This window comes from Pteropus medius, unplaced genomic scaffold (assembly GCF_902729225.1).
Source record: "Pteropus medius unplaced genomic scaffold, Ma_sr-lr_union100, whole genome shotgun sequence".
In the NCBI taxonomy this organism is placed as follows: Eukaryota; Metazoa; Chordata; class Mammalia; order Chiroptera; family Pteropodidae; genus Pteropus; species Pteropus medius.
In genome coordinates, this window is record NW_024344240.1 from 6323588 (window position 1) to 6351211 (window position 27624).

Consider the following 27624-nt stretch of genomic DNA (forward strand, 5'->3'; position numbering starts at 1 on the left):
AAGACTGCCGTTATCATTTCCACACTTGAGGGACATTTCCTCCTTTTTCCTCTTCTACTCCTCCCTTGAGAAACCAAGCCATCAGGTGGGAGAGGAGGCTACATCTGAGAATACATTATATCCACCGAGGAAGCCTTGCAAGTACAGTGACATACATTCCTCACTGCAGAACAGCGGACTCAGGACCTCGGGGAGTGGGCATTCTATTTTTTGAGTTCTCGATAATGATCTGGGATGTGGCGATATAAGCCATTTGACTCCTCATTTTGCTGTTCAGCCATGAGAAGGCTGGAATCCTACTGCCCAAGGAAGAGACTGTGCTTGCTATCCACCTAGTACCACGTGGCTGGAGCCCATGTTAAAAGTGAACGATGTGGCCCTGATGGAGAAGTGTGGAGGTAAGGACGACATGCTTGACTGAGAAGGAATACTGAAGAAAAATGGCAAACGAACAGCTTGAATGTTATTGGGCATGTGTATTAAAATAAAATCAGAAAATTGAAATATTAGGTATATACATGACGGCATAAGTGAAACATGATGTGATATAGCATTTTCCATTCAAAGCTCACAGTAGAAAAATTTAGTAAACCAAACCTCCTGTGTCCTCTGCTACAGTGGCTCACTAGAGACTCCTCAGTCACTATTTTCCTTCATATCCTGTATAAATAGTTTCACACACATCTTACACTGGTTAGAAAAGCCTGCAGAATCACAAATAGCTCCCAAATATGGCATTACTTTGAGTACAACTAAAATTAATATTTGATCATTAAAATAATGTTCAAATCATCTGAAGCAATAAAGAAAATTCTTAGGTTTTATAAGGTCTTATAAGGTTCTGCAGAGATTAGAATCTTATGGTTCTTCCAAACTACATTGTCAACAAAAGTCTGTATATAGGGAACTGTGGGACTGAAAACCTAGACCGTTTAAAAATAGTCCTTCTTAAGGCAGAGTGGTATCTGAGGCTCCTCTCCCCTTCCTGGGAGGTCCGGGCAAGACCCGGCATTGGGTGGGTTCCACGTCGCTCGCTGATTGCAATGGCTCTGCATGGCTCCTGAGCGGCACTTCTACAGAGAAGAGACCAGAAAAGCACAGCTGCTTCATGTCTGAGGGTTCTGAGCAGTCTCCACGGAAGGAAAAGGTTTAATAGGCTCAGATCTTGGGGGGAGGAGCGATCATTGAAATCTGAGAAAGACATTTTTAAGCTTCTGACTTCATCTGCAAAATCTAACAGGTTGGATTAGTAATTTTTAAACAAATAAGCCAAAGCATAGAGACAATACAAAGAAGTGCCATGATAGGGATCAGGTTATTTTACCTTTATAAATGAATTGAATTCTGCTACTATTTGGGATTTATTGAAATGGCCTGAACCTTTGAGCCACATGTGCAATTGTAAATAAGAGTTCAAAGTGGGTGCCTTTTGGATAGAACAGGTGGTTCCTTCTCAGAGGGCCGCATTCAGATGCCGGTCTAGAAAGCAAGATGGCCAGCTGGGAGCAGGCCAAGCTGCAAGCCATAGGCATTGGCCTGTGAGAAGAGGAAACTTTTCCACGGAGAATGCTTCTTCCTGAGTAATTCAGCCTCATTTCAGGAAGCAGGGATGGCAGATGCCCTTAGCGCATGAAAGCGACTGTCGTTTTAATGAGGCGGCCGTCCCTGTGAATGGCCACGAGTCTTCCGGTGCGCTAAGGCTGCTGCTGATACTGGCCTTCTGTGGCTGTGTAGAAGTCATCCAGGACGCTTTGCAAGTAATCAAACGTTGGCCTCTCCTCCGCCTTTTCTTTCCAGCACATTTTCATGATGTCATAGAGCTCATCCGGGCAGTTCTCCATGCGGGGCATCCTGTAGCCCTGTGACAGCGCGGTCATCACATCAGCATTAGTTCTCCCTAAAGCAAAGCAAAACAAAACAAAACAAACGCATACCACTTAGAAATCTGATCAAGGAGTAGGCACTGCAGTGATCCTTTTGCTAACCACATCCTGCATGCATTACTGCAGCAAGTTCTAGAGGCCGTCGTGGGCTGAATTGTGCCCCACCGCAAATTCGCTTGTGGGGGTCTTAGCCCCCAGGACCTCAGAACGTGGATGTACTTAGAGATAAGGCCTTTAAAGAGGCCATCAGGTTAAAATAAGACCTGGAGGGTGGGCCCAACCCAATCAGACTGGTGTCCTTATAAGAAGAGATCGGGGCACAAAGAGACACTGGGGATGTCGTGTGAAGGTGCAGTGAGAAGATGGCCGTGTATAAGCCCGGAAGCAGCCTGGGAAGAGACCAAACCTGCCCACACCTCGACCTCAGACTTCTGGCCTCCAAGACTGAGAAAATAAATTTCAGTTATTTGAGCCACTCAGCCTGTGGCATTTTGTTATGGCAGCCCCAGAAGTCTGATACGAAGGCCAAGGAAATTTCCGTAAGCAACTAAATAATATAAATAATATAAATTTTAGTCCAATGGGGCTCAAGACAGCATTCAGTTTTCCAAAACAGGCTAATGTGGTAAGTATAAGACAAAGCAAGTTCTCTGTCATGACAAAAGGATATTGGACTTGACTAATCTTTTGAATGAACTGCTGAAGCCCAGGCCTAACCCTTAATCTGTGTCTTTTGTAGTATTTTTTTCAGCTTTTACAGGTAATACATCTACCAAAAAATCATCTGCTCATACATTATCTCATACCAATATATCTTTTTAAATCAGCTTTTCATTTTTAATTTACTTAAAGAAGTCAGGATTCTTAAATCAACTAGCCCAAATGATTATGTCCGAATCATTAAATTGTCCCAGTCTTCAGCACAGGCCAGAGTCAAAGCTCGTGCTGACTCTGGAATGATCATATTCTCAACATCCAGGAGGGAACTGGAGTGTTCCTTGTTTCTCCTGAGCCTGAGAGAGGACTGATAATGGAGAATGACTTTTAATATGGTCAAATGTCTCAAGGTAGTCCAGAAGCTGAACTTCAGATCTTTGTTACTGAGAATAACTTTAAGGGGGGGTGGGGGGGGGATCATTTTAATAACATTTCCTCCATTAAAATAGGATGGAGAAATGTGTTCATGTAGGGTTTTAGCAGCACCCACATCTGTGTTTTGCCTATTTTGTGTATACTATATTCTGTAGAGATATGAACTGCTCTACAGAGGAGCTGTATTTCATGCAGAATATTTCCATGTAGGATTTGTACAGTATCTGGCAGCTAAAGAACTCCATTCCTCACAACCAACTTCCTTTCATAGTTATCTCCTTTCCATAGCTGTAGATCTTACCACTAGTGATTACTGGAAAAATTCTAAAAGATAGCTAGAAGCTTTAGGAAAAATGTCTCTTACTAGATTTGGCACAGAACTTTCTTTTGAATTTACTCTCTAAGCAGTGTTTTTCAAATTATGGGTCACCGCCATTTGGAATCATCGAATTCATTTTTTTAGGGAGCTACCAGTTATATGTGGAATCTAAGGAAAAAAAAGAACAAACTAATCGAAACAGACTCATAAATATAGAGGACGATCTGGTGACTGCCGGGTGGGGGCGGGGGGTGGTGGAGTTGGGTGGCTGGGAGAAAGGAGTGAAGGGTTCAAGAAGCACAAATTAGTCGCTGGTAGATGGTCACGGGGATGGGGAGCACGGCATTCGGCATAGGGAATGCAGTCAGCGGTAATGTCATGGCTAGGTGGAGGGCCAGAGGAGAGAAAGAGCAATTAGAGAAACTGCTTCATAAATTATATGTCTAACCAATGTATTGTATACTCGAAACTAATAATAAAATAAAATGCTTAAAAAATCATAACAGCATTAAAAAGTCAGAATGTGCTCTACGTAGTAAAAGTTAGTGTGGTTTTGCGAAACTTTTGTTTTTAGTATGGAGTGTGTTTCTATATATTTCTTATCATGGGTCATGATCAGTGACCTTTGAATTCCACCCTTAACTAACTTTTCTTCTTCTAAGGACACAGTGACTGAAGGTCCCTGCCTGGATTTAAACCCCTGAGAGAAGACATGATTGTTTCTATCCTGGAAGAGCCTTTGGTTTTGAAATGGAAAGACCCAAGCCAATTTTAGAATTGTTAAGATCTTTTGAAAGTTGTTTACATGGTTAATTAATTTTGCTCGTCTATTTCTTAAATACCATATTCAAATATTTGTGTAACTGGATTGTTCTAACTGCAAGACTTCATTTAATCCTAATTGCTTAAAGCCAAGGGGCAAATCGGCATCGCTTTCTTTATTTGGGTTCTGGTCTCCATAAATTTGGTGGCCCAGCATCGCTCTGGCTCTTACAATTAGCCAAGTTCACTTGGATAAATTTCAGAAGGAATATCTGTGTTTACTTCTACATGGGCACTGGATGAAGTTCTGGGACCGTGGTGGGAAAATCACCCAGGATGCTGGAAAAAGCAGCTAGACCTGCAAACCTGCTTCGGAGTATCTTTATCACCTCCTTCCCGGAGAACCCTCAAAAGGTCAGAATGTGCCCACAGAAGATAAATTTTTCTAGGGCTCCCTGGCGCCACTGCAGACTTTTCTTCTTTGCTTTTATATGTCCTCCTAATGCTGAAGAACTCTCTCAATGACGCAGATAAAGGCCAGGCATGTTTCCTCCTGCCTGGAGAATTTTTGATAAGCGAAATAAAAAGAAGGAAATCTGAAGTCTACTTTTTTATATGTACAAGTAAACTAATAAAGAAAATAAGGCTATTAAATGACAAGTCTTATGGAAGAAAGAGAGTAGGAAAGAAACTTGAACCAGACCCTAAGATTAAACCTGATACTTGGTAATCCGTATGGTAATAAGTTAAAGACAACAAACACCCGTTGGCTGGTGATGTTAAAAGGCAAGCACTTTCATATTCTATCCTTCATTCTTTTGACAAACATTTATTGAATACTTACTATGAGTCATGAGATAGCGCTAAGCTCTGAGAGATGCAAAGATGATTATGATAGAGATTTGCCTGAAATGGCACATAGCCCTGTGGGGGAAGACGCCCCCAGGAGAGGAAGGTGGGTGGGAGCAGAAAGTGACTTCTGGAATGGGTAAGAATCGGCAGAGACTAAAAGTTGATGAAGGAGCACAGGAAGGAGGAAAATACAATACAACAAAGATTAGAAGGGAATAGGAGGTTAGTGACAGGAGATGGTAGCTCCAGGAACCATGACACTCTTTAAAGATACAGCTGCCCTCTATTGCGTGTGTGTGTATGTGTGAGGGAGGAGGTACCAGCTACCATGGGACCACAGTCATCCACCCAATAATACTTCTAAAAGGGCCAATTAGTCCTTTTGAGCACTGTTTGTGACCAAGGTAAGCATACACAGCAGGATGAGTTTCCTGGTTCTGATTCACGTGTGGCACTAAGATGCTAAATATATCTGGTAAGAAATAGCCAGAAAAGACATGATGCTTCAGAATATTTTTTCATTTCCAAAGCTCCTTTCTCTTCATAAGAGCAAAGCAAAACAATCCCTCCAAACAGGAATCCCTTCTATTTTCTTTAGAAAATTCAGATATAAATATTATTACGGCTTTGCTTTTAAGGCAGTGAAATAAGGACCTTTTGCCTTACCTCCTTTTTTTTTCCTCTTTAATTCATCCCCCCCAAAAAAGAGAACAAGAAACAGAAACTTAAACTGTGTCTTTGATGGAACCAGGAGACACTTGTCAGCCAGAGGCAGAAGTGATCTGAGCCAAGAGGAGGAACATGAAACCACAGTGCCTACCAGAAAGGAACAGGCAAAATATTTCATCCAACCAATTCCATTGGGGAAAGCTCCATGTGGAGTTGCCATACATGCAAAGAAAGAGGTGAGGTCAGTGGCTGCAGACAGGGCTGTACCTAGAGCCTGCCTGGCAAGTGCCCCAGGTTAAAGCTGGAGAAACTGAAGGAGAGAAGCTCGAAGCTTAGGAACGCCAGGCACAGTGAGGGCAGGGTCGGGGTGGGGCAGTAAAGTGTGGGAGTAAGGAAAAAGGCTGAGCATGAAAAAGCGATACACTCGTGACACACGTCACAACATGCGTGAACCCTGAGGCCATTATGTTGAGGGAAATAAGCCAGACACAGAACAACAAATATAGATGGTATGATTCCACTTATAAGAGGTAGTCAATTCATAGAGACAGAAAGTAAACTAGAGGTTACCAGAGGCCAGAGGGTTGGGGGAATAAAGAATTGTTGTTTAGTGAATACAGCGTTTTAGTTTGGGAAGATGAAAAAGTTCTGGAAATGGATAGTGGTGATGGTTGTACAACAATGTGAATTTACTTAATGCCACTGAACTATACACTGAAAAATAGTTAAGATGAGAAATTATATTCTATGTATATTTAACCATAATAAAAATATACCAAAAAAAAAGAGACACTGATGTCCCCTCCCCAATGAGCCTCCAGAATGCTGATAGCCAGGCTCATACCCCCCAGGCGAGGCCTGGAAGATTCTCTTCTGAAGGAACTGAATGGTCTCAGAGAACAGACCCGAAGATACTGGCCCAGGAGGATGCTGACAAGTAAGCCTGATGGTCGAGAGACCCTCCTTCCCATGAGATATCTCATCAAAGGAAAGGGAGAAGGTAGACCTGAGGGTAATACAAACGGACAGAGTGACGGGGACAGAAGAGTAGACATCACACTCACAGATTCACTCCAGGAGGTCTACCATCTTACCAGCAAGTGATTCAGAATGAGAACAGAAAATGGAGAGGAGGAAATTTTCAAAGGAGCAATCTCTGAAAATTTCCCAGAATTCGTCTCCAAGTTTCCAAATAGAAAAGACAAAACAAGCACCCAACATAAGGTAAAAATGACAAAAGCGCCACACCAAAGTACACCGTCATGAAATATCAGGGATAAAGAGAGATCCTTAGTTCTTCCACAGAGGAGATGAGATCCTGGACAGAGGACTGATGTGGAAGCCATCGGCCTTCCGTCAAGCCACTTCGGAAGGTGGATTTGGTGGAAGAATTTGTTTGAAATTCTAGGTGAAAGTGTTTCACATTTTAGCATTCATAACATAAGCAAATTTGATAACTGTACTTATTTAGCTACTTAATTGGATGTAGTCATGAGTCTCTCAAGAAAAAGTCCTATTTGGGGGTGGATTCTATCTTCAAAGTAGGAATTAGAAGCGGGAGACTAACTTGACACCTCGAATTTTCATGAAGTTAAACTCCAAAGTCAAGTACAGCAACAACCATGATAAACTGCCTTTACTCATGCAGGCTCACTCACCAAGTAGAACAAGAGAATGCTTAGAGAAAACAATTCCTCATGGTTCTGAGTCTATGGGGGCTAAAAAAATTTAAAACACAACGAAAATTTGTGGAAATGGACTAATAGTAATTGAAGACCAAGGATTTTTGAGATTTGCCCAAAATATCATTAATAGGTACAAAGCCTTTTTCTAAAAAGCATGGTACAAAACATTATTTTCCTGAATTATATTCCGATATGCACAGAAGTCTGTGGTATTAGATGTTCCTGCTTATTGTATCTATTTCAATGAGTAGGACTGCAATGGGGAATGACTCTCTGACGCTCTGCTCCCACACATTTAGTATCTGACTACTAGAATTTTAGTAACTTTTATTGACAAAATTGTACAATTTATTCTTGTGTTGCCAGAGGATGTTCTATGGTGGCTGGAGAACAGGGGAGAAAGACACACCGTGTACCTCTTTCGCCTTAGACTTCTTTGTATCTCTTGAATTTAGAACTACGTGACCATATTCTTATTTAATAGTAAGTAAAATTGGGGAAAATACTTCACTTAAGAAATAATAGTATGAGCATAATGTTTAGAACTATGGACAGCAAATATTAGTAGTCGTCTTTGAGGAGCGTCAGCAAGCATGAGGCCGGGGAGGCAATTTTTCAGAAGCCTTTCTGCACTTTCTGATTTCTTCATGTGCATATAGTACTTAGACGAGTATTAGTATCTAATAAAAAACATAATTGTAAAAAATTAGAAACTTCAGAAATTTAGGAAAAAAAATAATATACCCTCTTATCTCACTGCGCAAGGATAGTAACATCTTGATATATTATCCTTTTTAGTCTTTTTTTCCCTCTAAAAATAAGTGTTCATTTTGTATGTGGCTTTCTTTTTAGTTTTTTCCCCCTCCTTTATTTTGTCCCTTTTTTATTTCGCAAAGCTACATATAAAACTTTAAACCATTAAAAAAAAAAAACACTTAACAACATATCCAGCACTTTGCCATGTAAAAAAATATATTCTCAGGTAACTCAATTATCAGTGAGTCTCTTCCATAAGCAGTTTTATAACAGTGATGGAAATGGCAAGTTTTGCCAATGTTCACCAATTTCTATGCTATCTGTGATTCGAGTCCTCTGAGATTTAAGTAAATAGGATTGTTTGATCTGCTCACATTTGTTAAAGCTAGAGGCTCTCAAATGTAACTCTTGTGACTGGAAAACCTCTTCAATCCAGAACTCCCGAGGTATGTCACATCCCTAGTCCTTACAAAGAACAAGCTAACTGGGGAATAGACCAGTCATTGATTTCTGGTTGGTCCTACTGTATTTTAATACGCGGTGTGTGTGTGTGTGTGTGTGTGTGTGTGTGTGTGTGTGTGCATGCTGCATGTGTGATTCTCACCATTTTTCTACTGGTTCTTTTATATTTTTTGTGATTTCACCCCAAATATTTTCAGATCCTGGGCATTGAGCACAGTGGGCAAGAGTGAGGTCTTGGGAGGCACACAGGCCTGGGGTTCAGAAGCCACTCTGCCAGGAGCTAGTGACACAGTTCTGGGCAAGGGTCTCCTTCCCTGAGCCTTAGGCCTTGTCTATACATCGCTGGAGTGTGTCACACATATCATGCGACATCATTTCATGAGGTGATGTGTTTATTTGATCAGGTATCAGATTATCTATATAATCTGAATATATAACCTTTTTAAATAGATAGGTGTAGATACAGATTATAGATATATAATGTCAGACATTAGGATCGATCAAAAAATAGTTTCCCTATTTTACAGTAGTGTTATTGATTAACGTCAGTGTCTAGAGCAGGGCGGCAGTCAGAATATGAAATGTTGGCACAAAGGGGAGTTCATGGGAGAGTCAGCCCTCGGTGCAGGCACCCCCCCAAGGGCTCTCCCTTCTCACTGGCCCCCATCCCCAGGTCTGTGGCTCATCCCCGAAAGCAGTGAGGGTGATCAGGAGCAGACTGTATCCCCGCTTTGTCCGAAAGCCTTCCTTGGTTTCTAAATCTCATGGAGTAAAACGTGAAGCTCTTCTGCGGCCTCCCATCCATTCTGCCCCCAACTCCACGGCCTCCGCCAGCTCTCTCGCCTCCCACTTTCTCATCCATGGCCTGGAAACAATCTAGAGATTAAATAGCCTAGGAACGTCATTCATTCATTCAGCCAATTTTCATCGAGGCCCAGACCACGGGGCCCCCCGCTCCTGTCCCAGGTCCTGTGCCCTGGCTGTTTCTCCTGTGGGACACTCGGCCCCCCACAACCCCATGGCTCCCTCCCTCAGGTTCTGTCACTGCGCCCCTGAAGGATCACTGTATAAAACCAGCAGCAGTCCCCTATCTCCCCCGGCTAATCCCTAAGCCACTTCGGCTCTCTCCATAGTGTCCTTCACCTGACAGACTGTCGCCATTTGGTTATCATCAGTCTCTCACTACCAGAATATTAGCTCTCAAGGGCGGGAGCTGTGGCTGCTGCATCCGGTACCTTGAGGGTGCCTGGTACCCGCAGATATTTTTTCGATGAGGAAATGATTTAAACATTCAAGATTTCATTTTAAATTCACCTTATCAGTCAATGTTGTTAAAAGCCAAACATTAATAAGAACGGGAAGGCTTTGAGAGAAAGCTGTCTCTTGCACATTCCAGCACAGATCCTGGGCAGAAGAATCCGGCGCCAAGGGCTTTAGATGTTAGGGGTCTGGAAATACTGAATGTTGTTCTCACATCTAGCCAGTGAAAGATCTTTCGCTGGTAAACAGAAGTGGTTACTCCTTGAAGTGGCAGAGGCTCCAAAATATAGACCTCTCATACCGAATCAAAAAGAATTGTCAATCCCCATTTCCGTGCGCGTCCTCCTCCACCAGGTGCGTGGCTTAGCGGGAGCACCTGTGCCTAGTCCTCTACTCCACCCTCACATCCACAACACCTACGACACGCCAGGCACACTCTAGGCATGAAGTAAGTGGAGGAATTAATTAGTAAGAAAAGGAATATGTATTTAATCAAATAAAAACGCAGAGAAGAGTCTGAGCATATTTTAGAGCACTTTCCACTACGACAGTCAAAATCAAGTTCTCTCACAAAGGGGCTTATTCTTAACTTTTGGATATGAGATTATTTATTTTTTTTAATGCCTCGTGCCTTGGCTTCTTTCTCATACATACCACTTCAATGGAAATAGGTAAGTAAAGGGTACCTGGGTAGGGAATTTTCCCATAGGTGACAATTTCATACAGGAGAATTCCGAAGGACCACACATCAGATTTAATAGTGAAACATCCAAAGTTGATTGCTTCTGGAGCTGTCCATTTAATGGGGAATTTAGCACCTACGGAAGAAGACACAGGAGACTTACTTGGGCCTCTGAGCTGAAACAAAGAAGTCATAGGCATGTGACGCTCACACTTTCCTTCGAGAAAATTTTAATTATTTATTTTGAATAGGTGACACACACATAGCACAAAACACAGGTGGTACGAAATGTTATACTTAAAGTATTTGCCTCTCTCCTCTGTTTCCCTCTTGAGCATTTCCCCGTTAAGAAGCAAAGTTTCTCGTGTCTCCTCCCAGAGATATCTTAACCAGCCCACTTTAAACATAAAAGTACATGACACAGGATGTAAAGGCATTTATTCTTAGCTTGTACATTTGTCCCTCAGCGCTAGCCTCTAAAGCATATATGTAATCTTGAGTGTTCGAATTTTCTCTAAAGAACCCATACTATGTTTCTATGGAATATAAATATCTGCTCATGTGTATATTCTTGTGGCTAAATCTCTTTAAGCCTGTACCGACAGGAATGTCAGATGCTACTCCAAACTTTAACGTCTCATGCTTTCATTGATAGGACCAAACATTATTACATTTCTAGGAATTGGGCAAGATGATGATCTGCCCAGAATGAGACAGAGATGACACTAGGTTTGTCATGAGAAGTTGGTGAGGCTAAGGGACACCCAGCCACATGGGAGGCAAACCTGGCCCGAGGAACTCCAGGGTCAGCTTGAGGAAAGTAGGGACTTGGGCACAGACTGTCACTCCCACACCCTGGGAGGGCTAGGGGTTTCCACCAACCACTTAAAAAGTTTTTAAACCTATTTGCCTTTATTATGTCTTTGCTTTTAGATTTTTTTTTTTTTTTGGATGTCAGACCAAAATTGGAAATCCACATAAGAACAATAACAGCAGAAGCCCGGTGGAGCAGCTATTGTGTGTGTGAGTGAGTGAGTGAGTGTGAGTGTGTGGGGGTGTGTGTGTGTGTGACACAAGCACTCACTGTCACACATTCCAGCATTAAGCCCCCTGCCCAGAGCCAGCAGTGAGAGGAACAGGCCAGGGCCCTGCTTGGAGGCCTCTCAGCACAACTCGCTGGGCTTTGAATCCAGGTTCTGCTGATTCCAGTTTGGTGTGACCCTGGCAAGTCACTTACTGTCTTTGTGCCTTCCTGGCACCTTCATCTGTAAAAGGAGCCAATAACAGACCCTCCCCAGGTTGCTCTCAGGGGTAAGTGGGTTGATCTGGGTGCTCGACACAGTGTAAATACCAATAACAGGTAAATCGCCTTGATGTTGTCCTGATGGTTTACTGTTTAATTCCAGAGGCTGAGTTCTCTATACTAAGCCACCTGTCTCATATGATAAAAGTTATTTTTGTGAGACTCTAGGCTTGTCAAATTCAACAAAACCAGTGGAATAAATTCTGGCTCATGTGTTTTGAGGCTAGATCTCTTGGGTTTAATCCTGGCTCTACCACTTACTATGGGGACCTAAGAAGCTGCTAAACCTCTCCGCTTCCTCATCTGTAAGGTGGGAATAATAATAATTGTCACATAGGATTATTGTGAAGATAAATGATACAATATATGATAAGCACTTAGAATAGTGCCTGCCATACTACAAATGCTCACTACATTTTAGGTATTATTATTATTATTTTTCGACTCTTTTTCCTGAAACTGTTCTCTTGCACCTGCCTTTTGAAGTTAGTTAAGGTTAAGAACAAGTAATGACTCATAAGAGAATATAAGCTTGAGGTAGGAGAAGAACCGCCTTAAACATGATAGATGCAAAAGATGCTAAACAAATCAAAATGATGTGTTCAATCTGTTTGTCACCTCCGTAAGTCCTGCGGACATCTTTCAGAAATAACACACGTGTAGTTAAAAGGAAAATAATCTTTAACGGCTCTTAGGAATGTCAAGAAAATGCTTGGCTCCTTTGAAAGAGTAAAAGCACTGCAAAAATATTCACTCAGCCTTCATGAGCGAGACCTTCAGAATCCTCAGGTCATAAGCGACATCGAGTCTCCAACAGGAAAGGCCTCTGTAGCCCCAGATATGGCCTGTCCACAGAGCAACGTGGCAGGAACTGGGAGTTTTACGTCTCTCTATGCATTTTTATTATACAGAATGTGGGAAAATAAAGGAGTGTATTTTGTGTGTTATATTTACCTCTATGTCTATAATGATTTCAATGTTTTAATTTGTAATTGGATGGCCACAATATAGAATGTGAAATTACTGTTGTAAGTAATTTGTCTATATGGTAGTTAAGGAAAGTGTACTTCATTGTTTGGGTGAAAAGCTTTAACATACAATATAACAAAAAATCTTGACCTTGCCAAATCTCTTTTTGTTTTGCTTTGCTCAATTGAAATACAAATGATAGCATTTGTAAATGTTATAAAAGTATCAAAGGAGTTAATCAAGAGAGTAATTTTTAAAAACAAATATTAGAAGAGAACCACAAACAGCAACTACAGTGCATTTTGAATATTTTGCCAAACTTCTTTTTTTAGTTGACTCTTGAAATTGCTTTGTTGAAAACAGACAAAAATGAAATAAAACTAAACACTAACAGAACACCTAAAAGTCGTCAGGGGAACATACCTTCCCTTGCTGTGTACTCATTGTCTTCAATTACTCGAGCAAGGCCAAAATCTGCAATTTTGCACATGAGCGACTCAGACACCAGGACATTAGCGGCTCTTAGGTCTCTATGAATGTAGTTCTTCCTCTCGATGTACGCCATTCCCTCTGCGATCTGAAACAGAAAACATGTTTTTGTTTTCGACAGGGTAGGCATCTAGAGAGCCATCAGGGAAAACTGAAAAACTAATGAGCTCCTGAAATCCTTTCATGTATCATTCAAGTTTTAAAAACAGTGGGTAAATTGCAGTCACCATGTTGAGTCCTTTCTGAAATAATTGCCCCCAAACTGCCAATGACGGTCCCACATCTCAACGTGATCTTTTAAATAGCTACACGTCTCAGCATTTTCTAATGTGTGGAGAATCTTTTTAAGATGCTACTAAATTCTTGCAGGTAGATACAGATATCATTATCCCAGTTTTTTAAATGAGAAAACAAGAGCCGGAGAAAGCGACACGCTAATACAAATAAGTTATTGGGGCACCAAGGACAAGATGTCCTTGGTGGGCAGCATCCTCCTCACTGTCAGGTTAATCAACAACCCACGGAACTAGTTCCCCAAGTTCTCTCTGGATGGTCCCTCCAGGATGACCAGAAAGATTCACCCTGACAACAAAGCATGATGGCAGGAAAGAACCCAAGGTTTAAACAAAACAATAAAATAGGGGAGGTGAAACTACTATTTGGTGCTCACTAGAAAATCTGGTTGTTAAGGGAATCACAATTAGGGTTTTAAGGAAAATGATACCAAAATATATAAAGATAAGAATCTGAAAGAAAGGGAGGGAGGAAGAGAGAAAGGAGGTAAGGAAGGGAGGTAGGGAGGAACCAGGGAAGGAAGGAAGGAATGAAGGGAGGAAGGAAGAGAGGAAAGAAGAAAAAGAATGAAAAAAAATGAAAGAAAAGAAAGAAAGAAAAGAAAGAATCAAGTATCTGTAATTGGTGAGCAGTGAGAGAAAAACTAATTAGGATCATGTCACACGAGAATGAATATATTCTGCCAAATTCTACCATGAATTCCAGGTGGCTCAGCTGGAGGATCTGACTATCCCACTCATCTGCAACACTATCCCTCCTTATGACTCAGTTCAAATCCAGGTTAAGCAAGGCCATGCTGCTTCACAAAGGTTTTGCTCCTTGTTAGTGGGTGTGTATCTCCGTGACCTTCACCTGGAATGCCTTTCTCCACTCTCAGCCAACCCCTTAGCTCACCTTCTGCCCAGATGGCCTTCTCTGAACTTTAGGATAATTTCTCCTGCTCTACATCTGCCATCACTGGTCAATGTGTAGAAAACCATTTGTACCTACTGATCACAGCTTTGTCATAATTTTAATGCTGTTTAATGTGCTTATTATCGTTATGTCGTCCAGACAATAAACGTCTCCAGAGAAGAAGCCACATATTATATTTTTTCTGTTCTCACTGGTATCTATTAGAATTTTTTATCAAACGCCTTCTCAGCCAAAGAAAGTTCTTTGGAAAATGTGCTGGGTTTTTAATGCTACCGGAATACTATGCTGTTGGCACACTGATGCAGAAATACGGCGGATGATGTTTTTGTGGCCACAAGATCAGTTAGCACTAGGTCAGTCTCAAAGTCCTGTCAGCCTAGCAGTTCGAGATAGACCAACACCAAGTAATACTGTCCCGAACAGAGAAAATCATAAATCAGAAAGAATAAAAGAGGTCTGACTTTTGTCTTTAATAGAAAAGACAATAAAGCACAGCTTCTATAAGAATACCGGGTGAAGTAGCTCAGGTGAAGTGGAGATGACCAGGCTGCTCTGTGATGCTGCCGAGTGAAGTTACAGTCTAGTCACTGCCTGGACAGTTTGGCTGGCCCTCACTTCTGCAAAGGTTTAGGCTACTGCATTTTAATCTTTCATGTAAATCCAACCAGGTCACTCTCTGCTTAAAACTAGCCTCCAGACAGTGTCTGAATTCCTTAACACTGCTGCCAAGGCCCTGTGTGACCTGGCCCCGGATTAGCCCTCCTGCCTCCTCCCTGTGACCATCTCCTGTCCTGTATCCTGGCTTTCACACCTGCTTCTGCTTGAAGTGTTCGCTCCCTGTCTGTCTTGCCTGGCCGATTCATTCTGCGGGTCTCTTCTGAGAAGGTCACTGATGAGAAGCCTTGCCTGACTCTCCTCCTCTGTCATGTGTGATCCCAGAACTCCCTGCTTCTCACCTGTTTATCTGTCTATGATCACGGCAGGAATGTAAACCCCTTAGGGCAGGTGTAGAGTTACGCATATGCCTGTTCTTGGGAACTCATGTAACGTTCCAAGAACTGTGTACAAACTGGGCCAGGAACCCGAAAAAGCCAAAGCTGGCTGCAACCTCGATTTAGGCTGGACGCTGAAGCTGACAGAAGCAGTGAGGAACCTGTGCTGGTTGCTCCTCTAAGGATGCTGACCGACCCCACACAGGTGTGCTAGTGGCCCTGACAGAGCCTCTAAGATATGGCACCAGGGACCCACGTGCTTCCCATTCTTGGTAATGGATTATAACGATCGGCTCGTTAAGAAAAGCATTCTATGAAGTCGTGGATAAAGTTTTAATCACACCTATCCCAGTCCTGCATTTACACAGATCTGAATGCATTTTTTAAAATGATTCTCTGAAACAATAGCAGACTTGCCACAAGCCCAGTTTATTTTGGCTTTCTCTTCCATGTCAGAGTGCTTCAAGGAGCTCATATTCCAAAGGATAATAGCAGCATTCACCAAGACCAAGATTTAAAACACTAGCATTAGCCAAGTTGAGTAAATATGGATATGGGAGCAAAATAAAAGTTTTCAGATATGACTTGCATTTGAGGTTCTAAAAGACTACAGTTCTCTTATTATACAAAAATATTCTTTTCCTGATCTATATGTATTATTCTTTCTTGGTTTCTTTGTTTAAAAACACTTAATCTTTTTTTTTTTTCTGGTTGTATTTATTTTGGCTAAAGTAAATCCGGCTCTATTTCGCAATAGCAGGAAGAAATCAGAGACCATTTTGGCTAATGGACTCTAGGACCAAATTTTCTTTCATGGGATACCTTCTTTCTCTTCCAGGCCATTTAATCTAACAGTTGTCATCACTGCAGACAGAGCTGTCACATAAATGCATCACGCCAAGGCTCAGTTGTTCATGGGGACGCAGAGGGAGAGGGGAGCACCCCTATTCTCCATTAGCTCAGGAAGGCTGATCATAAAGCAGTTATACGCACTCGCTCAGGTCTGGTGAGGACAGGGTCTGAGAGTGAGGAGACTATTTTGTGCCTGCAGATATTTTTACTATAATGATGATGATAGGTTGGCAGATGATTGATTGGTAGGTAGGTAGACAGGCTTTAACAACCATTATGGCTCCCAACACTAACCGAGCACTTATTAACCAGCCACTGATTTACATCCTTTACTCTCAATTCATGTTTCATCTGATAACAAATCTACCAGCTAAGTTTTATTTCCATTGTATAGATGCAAATGAGGCTTAGAGAGGTAAGAGAACCTGCTGAAAGCCCCAGACTGAAGGAGAGGGTCTGATTTACACCCGGGGGCCCTGACCTTGGTACCCACGCTTTCAACACCAGATTCTGGAGTGTCACGTCAGCAAGGAGCTCATTACTGGATACAAAACTAGATGCTTCAGGACCTCTAATTTTTTTAAATCGGGAGAATACTTTTTTATTGAGAAGAAAGAAAAGTGCTTTTGAAGATTTCTTCTCAAATTCATTGTTGTCAAGCCCAAATTTCATCTCTCAGGAAGGGTATCATGAACCCTGCCCAGGCACAGCTCAGGATTTCCACACGAGTGGAGTTTCCGCTGTCTTTGTCTAGAACAGTGTTTCATGACTTTTTTTCATTATCATCCCCTAAGGAGAAAATTTTAAATACTAAAGTTTAATTAAAGTTAATTTATCCTTAACGGGAGAAATTAAATACAAAGGAAGACTTTGTCAGGTAGGTTTGAGCTTTGGAGAGCCACAAACTATTGTAATATTTAATATTTGCTCATTCCCCAGGAACCAATTTTCACTCCTTCAGGGGGCAATTTTGCCCTGATTGCTAAATCAAACACAGAAAATTTAAAGCCAGTTTTGCCCTGTGACTCAAAAGGGGGAAATAAGGTGGATGAAGATATATGCTTGGCTTGGATAAAGTTAACATTCTGTTAGAATGAAAACAACCGGATTAAAATTAAGCAGGAAAATACTCTTTCATCTTTTTTTAATGTTGTTAAAAAAAATAAAAGAAAAGAAAAGCAATAACTGTCATTCCCTTTGTAACCCTGATGGGGTTGAAAGGAAATGACTTTTGCAGAGTCGTACCACAGGTTAGTGCAATGGTTCCATGCATTTAGTGGTAAAAATAAGTTTTGACCCTTATGCCATTATTTCTTAACTCTTGCTGTGTACATGGGGAGCTTTTAAACAATACCACTGCCAGGGCCTCACCCTAAACCAGTTAAACCTGAATCTACAGGAGAAAGGCCCCACCAGATGGCTCTAGCATGCAGTCCAATGGAGACGCACTCTGGCCTTTGCAACAAACACTAAGTGTGATCCTCAGACCAGAAGCAGCCCTGACATCACCTGGGGGTTCGTCAGAAGTGCAGCATTTTGGACTCTGACCCTGACTTATTGCATCAGAATTCAACTTTTAACAAGATCTCTGGGGGAACGGTGTGTACATTAAAGTTTGAGAAACACGACACTAGATCGTATGCTTTTAAACTTAAGCTATTTAGAATTTAAAGTTCTAGATACGTTGAAACACAATCTTGGTCTCAACCTGTTGCCTACGAACCACTCCCCAAGTGGGTTGTTGTCCTCAGATTGCCTGGAAAAGGAAGTCCCAGTGCAATTCAACTTAAGAGAAAGAGCAAGATGTGCTCAGATGTGAGCCCAGGTCAAGACGCAGAGGGGTCACGCGGGCGCTGGGCAAGGCACCGGGCTAGAGGCAGAGGCGCTGGGAATAGCTTGGCTGAAGGCCGAGTTCATCCATAGCTTCGAACATGTGTCTTGAGCTTCCTTCTTTTCTATAACTTAGGGAGGAGGACTCCTTTGGCCTTACCGCTCAGACGCAGGGGACTCTGGTGCCTTTCCCTCTATGTCATGGCCATGGGACTGGGTCATCACTTAGCCGGTTTGGGAAACTGATTTAACCTTTAGGTTTTAAGTCATCTGAGGGGATTCTCCTCATCTTGGGTCACGCCAGCATCACAATGCCAGGCCCAGTGATGTGCAAACATGAGAAAACCTCGACTTTCTAAACCACCTGCTGATGCCGAAGAAGGAACTAAAAATATCCCATCTTTACGCACTAATTTCTAACTCCGTGTTTGAGAGTCCGTGTAAACTACTGGAAATTTAAAGTAAAAAGCATCCCCATTACCTAAAATAAAAATAATCACATAGGATGATAAAGTGAGCAATGTTTTCATACTCCTGGGGTAAGGCAAACTGATGTAGGTTAAGATGCATTTTGCATTTCTCATGCACGCCAGCTAAAAGAGCATGGCGAACATATATTTCTTAGTTCCTCTTTTTGCATCTTCAGTGGAAATATATGATGACGACATTTTCTCCCTCTGATGTTCGTGTGTGCGTGTGTGTGTGTGTGTGCACGTGTGTGTGCGTGTGCGTGTGTGTTGCTGTCTTGAATTGCTAAGAAAGAGAGTGAGCCGCTGGGATCCCAACCCGAGCCAGTAACCCAGAGGGGTTCCGGTGAAATTCCAGGTATCTGGTACCCAGTGAAAGTTCAAGGCACAGGGAAGACACTAAAAGTGATGTTTCCTGAGTTCAAGGGCGATTTAACTCTTGTCAGGTGGGACAGACTCACTCCCAGCCTCACGCCGCGCGGCTCTGCCAGAGAGGCTTTCAAATGCGCTGCGAGGAGAGGAGCTGCCGTCAGGTGTCGGTCATCGGCCTCCGCAAGTCGGAAAACTGACGGGGCTATAAACACACGTGTGACCGAAGAGAGAAGTGGAGTATTACCACATGTCTGACCCCGAATACACAGGCTGCCTCCCCTACTGCTGGTGTGAAGTAGGAGGGGTCAGCCCTCCTGAAGATGGCCCTCCAGGGCCCACAGCAAATCAGAAAGAAGTACCACTTTCTCCAGGTGACCCAGCTATCTTGGCTGACAGGTGAACTGGATCAGGGATGGATTTCGGTCCCTCATCGGCATCTCAGAGGGTCATTATAGACACACTCTACACTCGACGCTGGTTGTGTCGCCAGCGCATGTCTATTTTTGTTCCTTTCGTACATCCATGTCTACATGCATGATTTTACATACACACATTCATACAAACATATGGGAAGTTTTCAAAACCCCTACATTTTGTAAAGCATTACTGCTTCTGCTCCTTGTGCTCATCATGCACACACACACATACCTACACTTACATATGTGCATGCTTACGATGGGGACAAGGTGAGGACAGAACATGAAATCTGAAGTAAAGATACTTTGCAAATAAATTTTTTTCCAGGGTATGAGGTCAGAAACGTTAAGTGAGACCAAAGTTTTCAGGAGCATTTGAGTTCGACATAAGTTGTTTAAATTCCCTCTCTAACATCAGTGTTTAAGTACTTCACGTTTCTGACCTATTCCCAAAACGAGTCGTGAGCATCATGAGTGGACTCAGCAGACCATCTTCACACATCCTGCCTGGACTACCCTGAGGAAAGCGACATAGATCCCTCCCTCTCAATGAACTATGGCTTCACTCAAATACATCTACTAAGAGGTGAGTTTCCAATGACCAGCTAGGGGGCTCACAGCACAGTATGCTCAGGTAGGAAATACCTAACTATGGTCATTGGATATATATCAGTTGGACTTATTTTGTATGGAATACAACTCCAGAGGAAAAAAAATCTTAATTTTGTTTGACATGCCAAGGCAGAGCTCAAACAATTACCGCTTGCAAGTGACCATCCTTGCTAGTGATGACCACAGAGGTCATGCATCTTTTCCTGTTCGTCTCAGAAGGCCGGCGAGGAACCTGTCAACCCCAGCATCTCACACAGTACATTGCAGCTCCCAGCAGACTCCCTCCTGTCGACGCTCAGCCTCTGAGCCACCAGGAGCCTTCCTTCCCCTGCACATGCACTGTGAAGGGTTTGCTCAGCACGCAGCCTGGGCTGGTTTCATTGGAGAACTTGAGCGATGCTTTAACGAGTAACAAAATGTTCATTAGGATGGCTTTGCCCTGCAAGTCTCACTTGAGCGTTCTTGTGTTTATCCTAATGACTATCATTTTTCTGAGAAGTTAGCAAGTAACAGGCCGTCTCGCTTAGTGAGTTAATCTTTATTTTAATAAGAAACCCACACGAGTCAGATGATGGAGGGACTAAAGGGATGAAAGGGACCTTAAATGAGGGAGACTAGGGTGATCTCTCACACAAAGCTTGGGTCTGCCCCAGGAAATCCCAGCCTAAATGAGAAACTGGAACTGAAAATTCAACCTGTTTTAGAATTGGCTGGTTGGAAAACATTTGTCATCTGGACAAGCAGTGACAGAAATTAAACAAGAAACCTGCCAAAAGTCAGGAAAGAATAAAAATCTGGTTTACTTGTTTTACCTATTCTATTAGGCATTGTCTGCCTTACTCTTTAGATATTTATTTCCTTCCTATACTTGGGAAAAGTAGAATTCAAAAAATTAATTACTTTTAAAAGCCCTAGGAAGTCTATGAAATAATGATAATAATAATATTAATAAGTTGCAATTGAACTAATGAGTAGCAACTGGGTAAAACCTAGAGTCTCTCTGCAGGGTCCTTCATAACCAGGAGCCTCTGGGCTCAATCGCAAACTGACCTAAAAAGACCATTTAATCACAACAGAAAAACAAATGTAAAAAAAACCAGGAAGTTTGCAGAAATAAAGTTTAAGTAAGAACACATCTCCTCTGTATTCCAAATATATCAGTCAGCATCTGTTTATAGCACGTGACAATTTTCATGGAAGCATTTTCCTAGCTATTAATATTCATTGATCCTCCATACTCCATCCTTACACTCTTTGGTCCATAATTTGGATAGAGAAAGGGATAGAAAAAAGAGCTCATTCCTTGCTACGTTTTGGGGTCAAGATTTCTTAGAAGTTTTGTTTTAGCTTCACTGGGTTATTAGAATATTCTTCTTTATTCTGATTTTCCAAGTCAAACTACTAAGAAATAATAAAGTCTACTACTGTGATGATGATGGTGACGATGATAGCTACCATGCAGTGGCTGCTTACTATGTCCAGACACCTTACTAGGCATTTACAGTCCTTAAAACAAGCCTATGAAGCAGCCAATATTCATAGTGAAGATGTGGAAGCTGAGCTTGGGGAAAGTTAAGAGTTTTCCTTAGATAGACTGGATTTGAATCTAAGTCTGACTGGTCCTACGACTTATGCTTTTAACTATTCATCCACACTGGCTTCTTTCTTTAAAAAGAGGAACAAGCAGTGGAATGCTTACACGTTGACGGCAAGAATAAGGAGGGAAAAGACACATAAGGGAAAAGACAAAACCAGGTAATTTAAAAAGTAGCCAAGTAAAAGTCTGCAGTTGATCGTACCTACAGAACCCAAAGATGAGCAGAGTTTGGCACATATAAACGTAGGGCTGGTGAAGCTTCTGTGACTGGTCAAAATGTAATCAATCTGACAGCATGAAAGGACCCACAACACCCCAGAGGACATGTTTCCATAAAGACAGCTTTACTGATTAATCATATTTAAATCTGTAAGTTTCCGAGATTCACCTTCTTTAGCAGAAAAGAAAGAAAAATGTGTCAACTAATTCTCATAGACTTTCTCTTGCAAAAACTTATTAGACCACTTCACACCCATCAGGGTGGCTATTATGAAACGAACAAACAAAACAAAACAGAAAATAAGTGTTGGTGAGGATGAGGAGAAATGGAAACCATTGTGCACTGCTGGTGAGAATGTAAAGTGGTGCATTTTACATTCTATGTAAAACAGAGTAGGTGTTCCTCAAAAAGTTAAACATAGGTTTGCCATACGGTCCATCAATTCCACTTCTTGGTATATACCCAAAATAAATGAAAGCAGATATTTGTATAATATTGAACAGATATTTGTACACTCCTGTTCATAGCAGCAGCATTATTCGCAATAGCCAAAAGGTGTAAATAACCTGTGTCCATCAATAAATGAATAAACAAAATATTTTATATACATACAATAGAATATTATTCAGCCATAAAAAGAAATGAAATTTGGACACATGCCGCACATGCATAAACCCTGAGGACATTATACTAAATGAAATAAATAAGTAACAAAAGGACAAATACTGTATGATTCTACCCATATGAAGTACTTAGAGTAGTTAAATTCATAGACAGAAAATGAAATGGTGATTGCAAAGGGCTGGTGGGAGGGAAAATGGGTTAGTATTTAATGGGTACAGTTAAATTGGGTTAGTTTGCAAGATGAAAAAAATTTTGGAGATGGATGGTAATGATGGTTGCAGAACAACGTGAATGTACTTAATGCCACTGAACTGTGCCCTTAAAAATGGCGTATTACTCCTACCATTTGCAACGACATGGAGGTTATTATGCTGAGTGAAATAAGTCAGACAGAGAAAGATAAATACCATATGATTTCACTTACATGCAGAATCTAAGGAATACACAAAAAACTAATCGAAAAAGACTCACAAACATAGAGGACAATCTGGTGACGGTCAGAGGGGAGGGGCTGAAAGAATGGGTGAAGTTTAAAGAAGTACAAATTAGTGGTTGATAGATGGCCATGGGGTTGGGGAGCACGGCATAGGGAATGCAGTCAGCAGTAAGGTAATGGCTACATGGAGAGCCAGAGGGAAGATAATCAGGGGGATCATTTCATAAACGATATAAATGTTTAACCAATGTACTGCATACTTGAAACTAATAATAAAATTGAATTAAAAAATAAAAGCATTATCATACGCAGTATTTCTAAAAAAAAAAAATATGGCTGATATGGTAAATGTTATGTTACATATATTTTACCACAATTAAAAAATACAACTACTCGGGAAGCTTTCGGCTGCAGGAAAGCAGGAGCAAAACCTAGCAAAGGCTCTTAGCTGCAGGGAGAGCAGCCAGCTCTCACCTCCCACACCTGTGGCAGTGACGCTTACAATCAAAGAAAGGGGTTGGCAGCTGGAGGTGGCACTCTGGATGTGCGTGCTGATACACACCTGAGCAGGATCAGACCACACTGAGAAGCGGTCAAAGCTCCTTCCGTATCACCTCTTCCCTCACAGGCTGCTCCTCAATCCAACCTCAAATAAACTTGACCATGACGTGAATATATAATTAGGGATTGGCAGGAAGTGGAGAGATTACTAATGACGCTTCAGAAAATAGTTGGACAGTTATTACTATAGGTCAGACTTTAGAATGAGTCAACTTAGGTTTATAGAAAATGGGGTCAAGTTTCTTCTTAAAACCTCAAGTTTTCCACTCTGCAAAATGGTGATAGTAATAGTATGACCCGGTAGAGTCCTAAAGGAATTGAAAAGGAGAATGCTCGAATGCTCAATGCAAGATGTGTATTATTATTATTATTATTATTATTATTATTATTATTATTATTATTACGACTACTACTACTATGAATAATAAAAAACTGAAATCCAGATTTGGTTCATAATGGTGAAATGACCGACAGAATTTATCCTTTAAAGCTAAGGAACAATGGGTAAGATGCTTCCCGCAAGTACACAAGTGCAGCCTCAGGTACGCTGCCTCCTTTTTGCCGAGTAGCTGCCATCCACCATGGGAGATGAGTTCTGGACTCTGCTTCCACTCAGTGTGGCTAGGCTCCTTTATACCAAGTGCCTACGCGTGTAAAGGGATTACCTGTCAGTGATCCACCTCTTCCCACTCATGAACATCCAGGATAGGACAGCAAATAAATGACACTGGGATTAGAAATCTCCTTTGTTCCTTTGCTTACTGTCTCCTCTTCTACATCAATTTCAAGGCTACTACTATGACCTGGATGACCTATTCCTTGATCTGTGGCTAATGAGCCATGCTTATCACTTTAAAAGGAGAAAGAAGCAAAAAATTCTCAACTTATCCCACTGATGGAGGAAACAAGAGAAGAGCCATCGATCGGCTCTTCTTTCCCTGCGTTTGGCAGGATAGGAGAAGTGACTGGTTGAATACTGATCGCCTGAGGCAGAATATGAACTGATCCAGTACATCCCAAAACACCTCAAATTGAGAAACAATTCACTCTACTCAAATGCCAAATTTTAGTCAGTGAAAACAAGCTGCGAATGTCAAGAGACTTAAAAACATTCATACTCTGATCTCATCTGACTATTGCGGGGTGACGCGGGAGGAGCGTGTGTGTGTGAATCTGCGGTAAATAAGGTGAAGTAAGTAAAGGCTATCCTCAGAAATGTTCTGTACTGGTATTTATATTAGTGAAAGATTGGAGATTCTCTAAATGCCTATCTATAAGGGAATGTTAAGGAAATCATGCATGATACAGCCATAAGAATAGATATTATATTGTAATAGCAACATACATGTTTATGGAAAGTTTTTAATAAAATGAAAAACTATAACATTTAGCTTGATACATACAAAATAGCACATACAGTACAAACCTGATGTGTAATGAAAGAATAATTTAAAAGGATGGATAGTGTTGAGCTAATAGGAAAAATGGGCAGAGGGCTTAAAGAAAGAGTTTCCAGAAAAACTGCAAAAAAGAATAAATATAGGAAAAGATGCATGACCTCATGTTTATTAAATAAACACAAATTAAAATAATGAAATACTCAATTTGACCTATCAGACTGGATTAGACAGTGTTAATAAGACTCAGTTTGGGCAAGTGATGGAGTAAAAAGTACTCTCAGTTTTTGGAAAGACTTTTGGAATAACTATCAAAATTTAAAATGTAGGCATACTTTACGTAAAGTAGATCTACAACCTAGAATTTATCCTTTAAACATATTTGTACAATTACACAAACATATATAGAAAAGGATGATCACCATACACTATTATAGTAAAAAACAAAACAAAATCCCCCAGAAAACAATATAAATTGTTCATCAATAAAGGAACAGTTAAATAAATCATACGGAACCTATACAGGAGGATAGTAAGCAGCTTTAAAAGAATGAGAAGGGTCATTCTGTATTGATATGAAAATACAGCCAAGATATATTAAGCTATAAAGTTGTAACATGATACATATTGTATAATTCCATCTGTTGCGGGGAAAAGGCCATAATCTATGCTGGTATCTTGAAGCATTCATTAAAATTGTTCAGATTGGGATCAAGGAGTCAGAATATAAGGTTTTTAATTTTTGAGCCATAGTATAATTTGACTTTTTTTCTTTTTTAATCTATTATTAATGTTAATGCTTTAAAAAATCATTAGGCAAATAAAACAAAACATATAGCATGAGAACACACAAAAAAGCCTATAATGGTTGCCTTTGGGATCATAGGCTCTGAGTGTCATTTTTAAAATTTTTTCAATAATTCCATAACAAACACACTGATTTCCAGTAAAAAAAAAATCCTATCTTAAAAAACTGAGATATGATACAGAGTCACATTTTCCCAGAGCATAAATACTTGTTTTGTGCATGTAGCTCTAAACTTTGAAAGACTTCCAGTCTTATTCACTAAGTATGTATTTACATTTATATAATCATATCAATACATATACATGCCACAATGAGTTAACAGCTAGGGGTGTAATTTAGGGTTCTGGTCATTTGCAGTTTCAGTCACTAGGATGCTATGCCCAGAAGACATTCTTATATTTAAAGGTCAATGTACTTCTGAGGCAGGGTCTTTCATTAGCCTACGAGGACTGTCATTAATTTATTCCTGCATTGACACAGTCCTGCCTGCCTGCTAGGAGCTCAGCACTGTTCTTAGGTGTAGCAGGCAACTAACACAATTTCTGCCCTATGAAATTCACTTTCTAATGGGGCAGAAAGAAAATAACACATCAGCAAATAGATATACATGTCAAAAAGCTATGCTGTGAAGAAAATACATAGTAAGCACATGCACTATATTTCAGCTCTAGCAAAATACCTTAAAGAACTTAAGTTTTGTTAGGTGGAAAGAATTCCCTTGCAAGGCCCGACCTCTAGCTCTGAAAGTAATCCTCGATTTATTTGTCTTGTGACAAATTTAAAGGAAGTCTGTAACAAGATCAGATAAATTCCAAATATATCTGAAACAGATTTGCTATAATCTTTATTTATATTTCAACTCTTTTGAAATGAGTTTTCAAAATAATACGTGCTCGTGAATGGACTCTGTGAAGGTTTGCTCTCCTTGGGCTGCTTATGCATTTTCCTTTTCCTAAGGATACGGGGATAAAAGTGGGGTGCAGAGGTGCTCGAAGTGGCTGCGTTGAAGGAAGAAGTGCTGTCAAGCATTTTGCTTATCAGGCAGGATTCTTTCATGCTTAATGATCTGGGAAAACAATTACTGGGCTTCACTGGCTTAAAGGAGCAGGAGAGGAGTTCCTCCCTAGCTGCTACGGCTTTGGGACCAGGAATAATACCAGCTTTCCGTTGGGAGATGCATGACCTAGAAAAATGATGACTCAGTTCAGCACATTCTCAATTCCAGTGCCTCCTATACTCATCCAAGCCTTCCAGACACCTGCGCTTGTCCTGGGCCCCAGTCCTTAATTACTGGTATCAGGATAGGGACCCACTGATCTATAGATTTCAAACAGGAGCCCGAGGTGAATCTTATGGTAAGGCAGGTACGCGAAACCCTGCAACATAAATTTCCATACATATAAGGGAATAAAAAAAGTATGAAAAGATGGAACTTCTGAAAGATAATCTATGATGAGATGAACTGTGCAGGCGAACGGCCACCATGGGGTCTCCAGGTCATGTTCTGAGTGAGGCGAGAGCAACCGAAGGGCTGAGAGGAGGAGGGCGTTGGTCCGATTTATCTTTTAAAAGCAGCACAAATGGGCTCTGGAAGGAGCAAGGGCTGAAGCACGAGGCTCGTTAGGCGGCTGCTAGGTAATCCATCCCGAGAGAGCTCGGCCAGGGTCAGTGCGACAGCGGTACTTATGGATGTGACTCTATTTAAAGGTAGACTCAGCCGGGCTTGCTTAAGGACTGGATACGTGACAGAAGAGAAGTCAAGAATGATTTCAAGGTTTGAGGCGTGACAACTAGATAGATGGAGTTACCATCAATAAAGCGGGGAGAGACCGGGTCGGCGGGTTTTGGGAGGAGGAAAGCAGTGCTCAGCCTGAGAAGCATTCAGTCTGACACGCCCGATACGAGTCCACGGGAGACGCTGAGGAAGCAGTTAGCTCAGGGGAGCCGTTTGAGCTAGAGATGTCAACTTCAGGGTGGACAGAGTACAGAGAGTTGTTCTGGATCAAATCACGTGTTGTCACTGTCCCTCCCCCCAGCATCGAGTTCCC

General features: G+C 41.4%; 1 protein-coding gene across 6 annotated transcripts in view; it reads right to left on the reverse strand.

Annotated features, from left to right (window-relative positions):
- Positions 1-456: 456 nt before the first annotated feature.
- Positions 457-27624, reverse strand: part of LYN (LYN proto-oncogene, Src family tyrosine kinase) — a 112580-nt gene continuing 85412 nt past the window's right edge. For all 6 annotated transcript variants that reach the window (XM_039868918.1, XM_039868919.1, XM_039868920.1 and 3 more), the window contains exons 11-13: positions 13118-13271; positions 10427-10558; positions 457-1897 (exon numbers count right to left, since the gene is read on the reverse strand). In XM_039868918.1, the coding sequence (XP_039724852.1) occupies positions 1695-1897; positions 10427-10558; positions 13118-13271 (489 nt within the window). In that variant the 3' untranslated portion in view covers positions 457-1694. The remainder of the gene's footprint in view (positions 1898-10426; positions 10559-13117; positions 13272-27624) is intronic.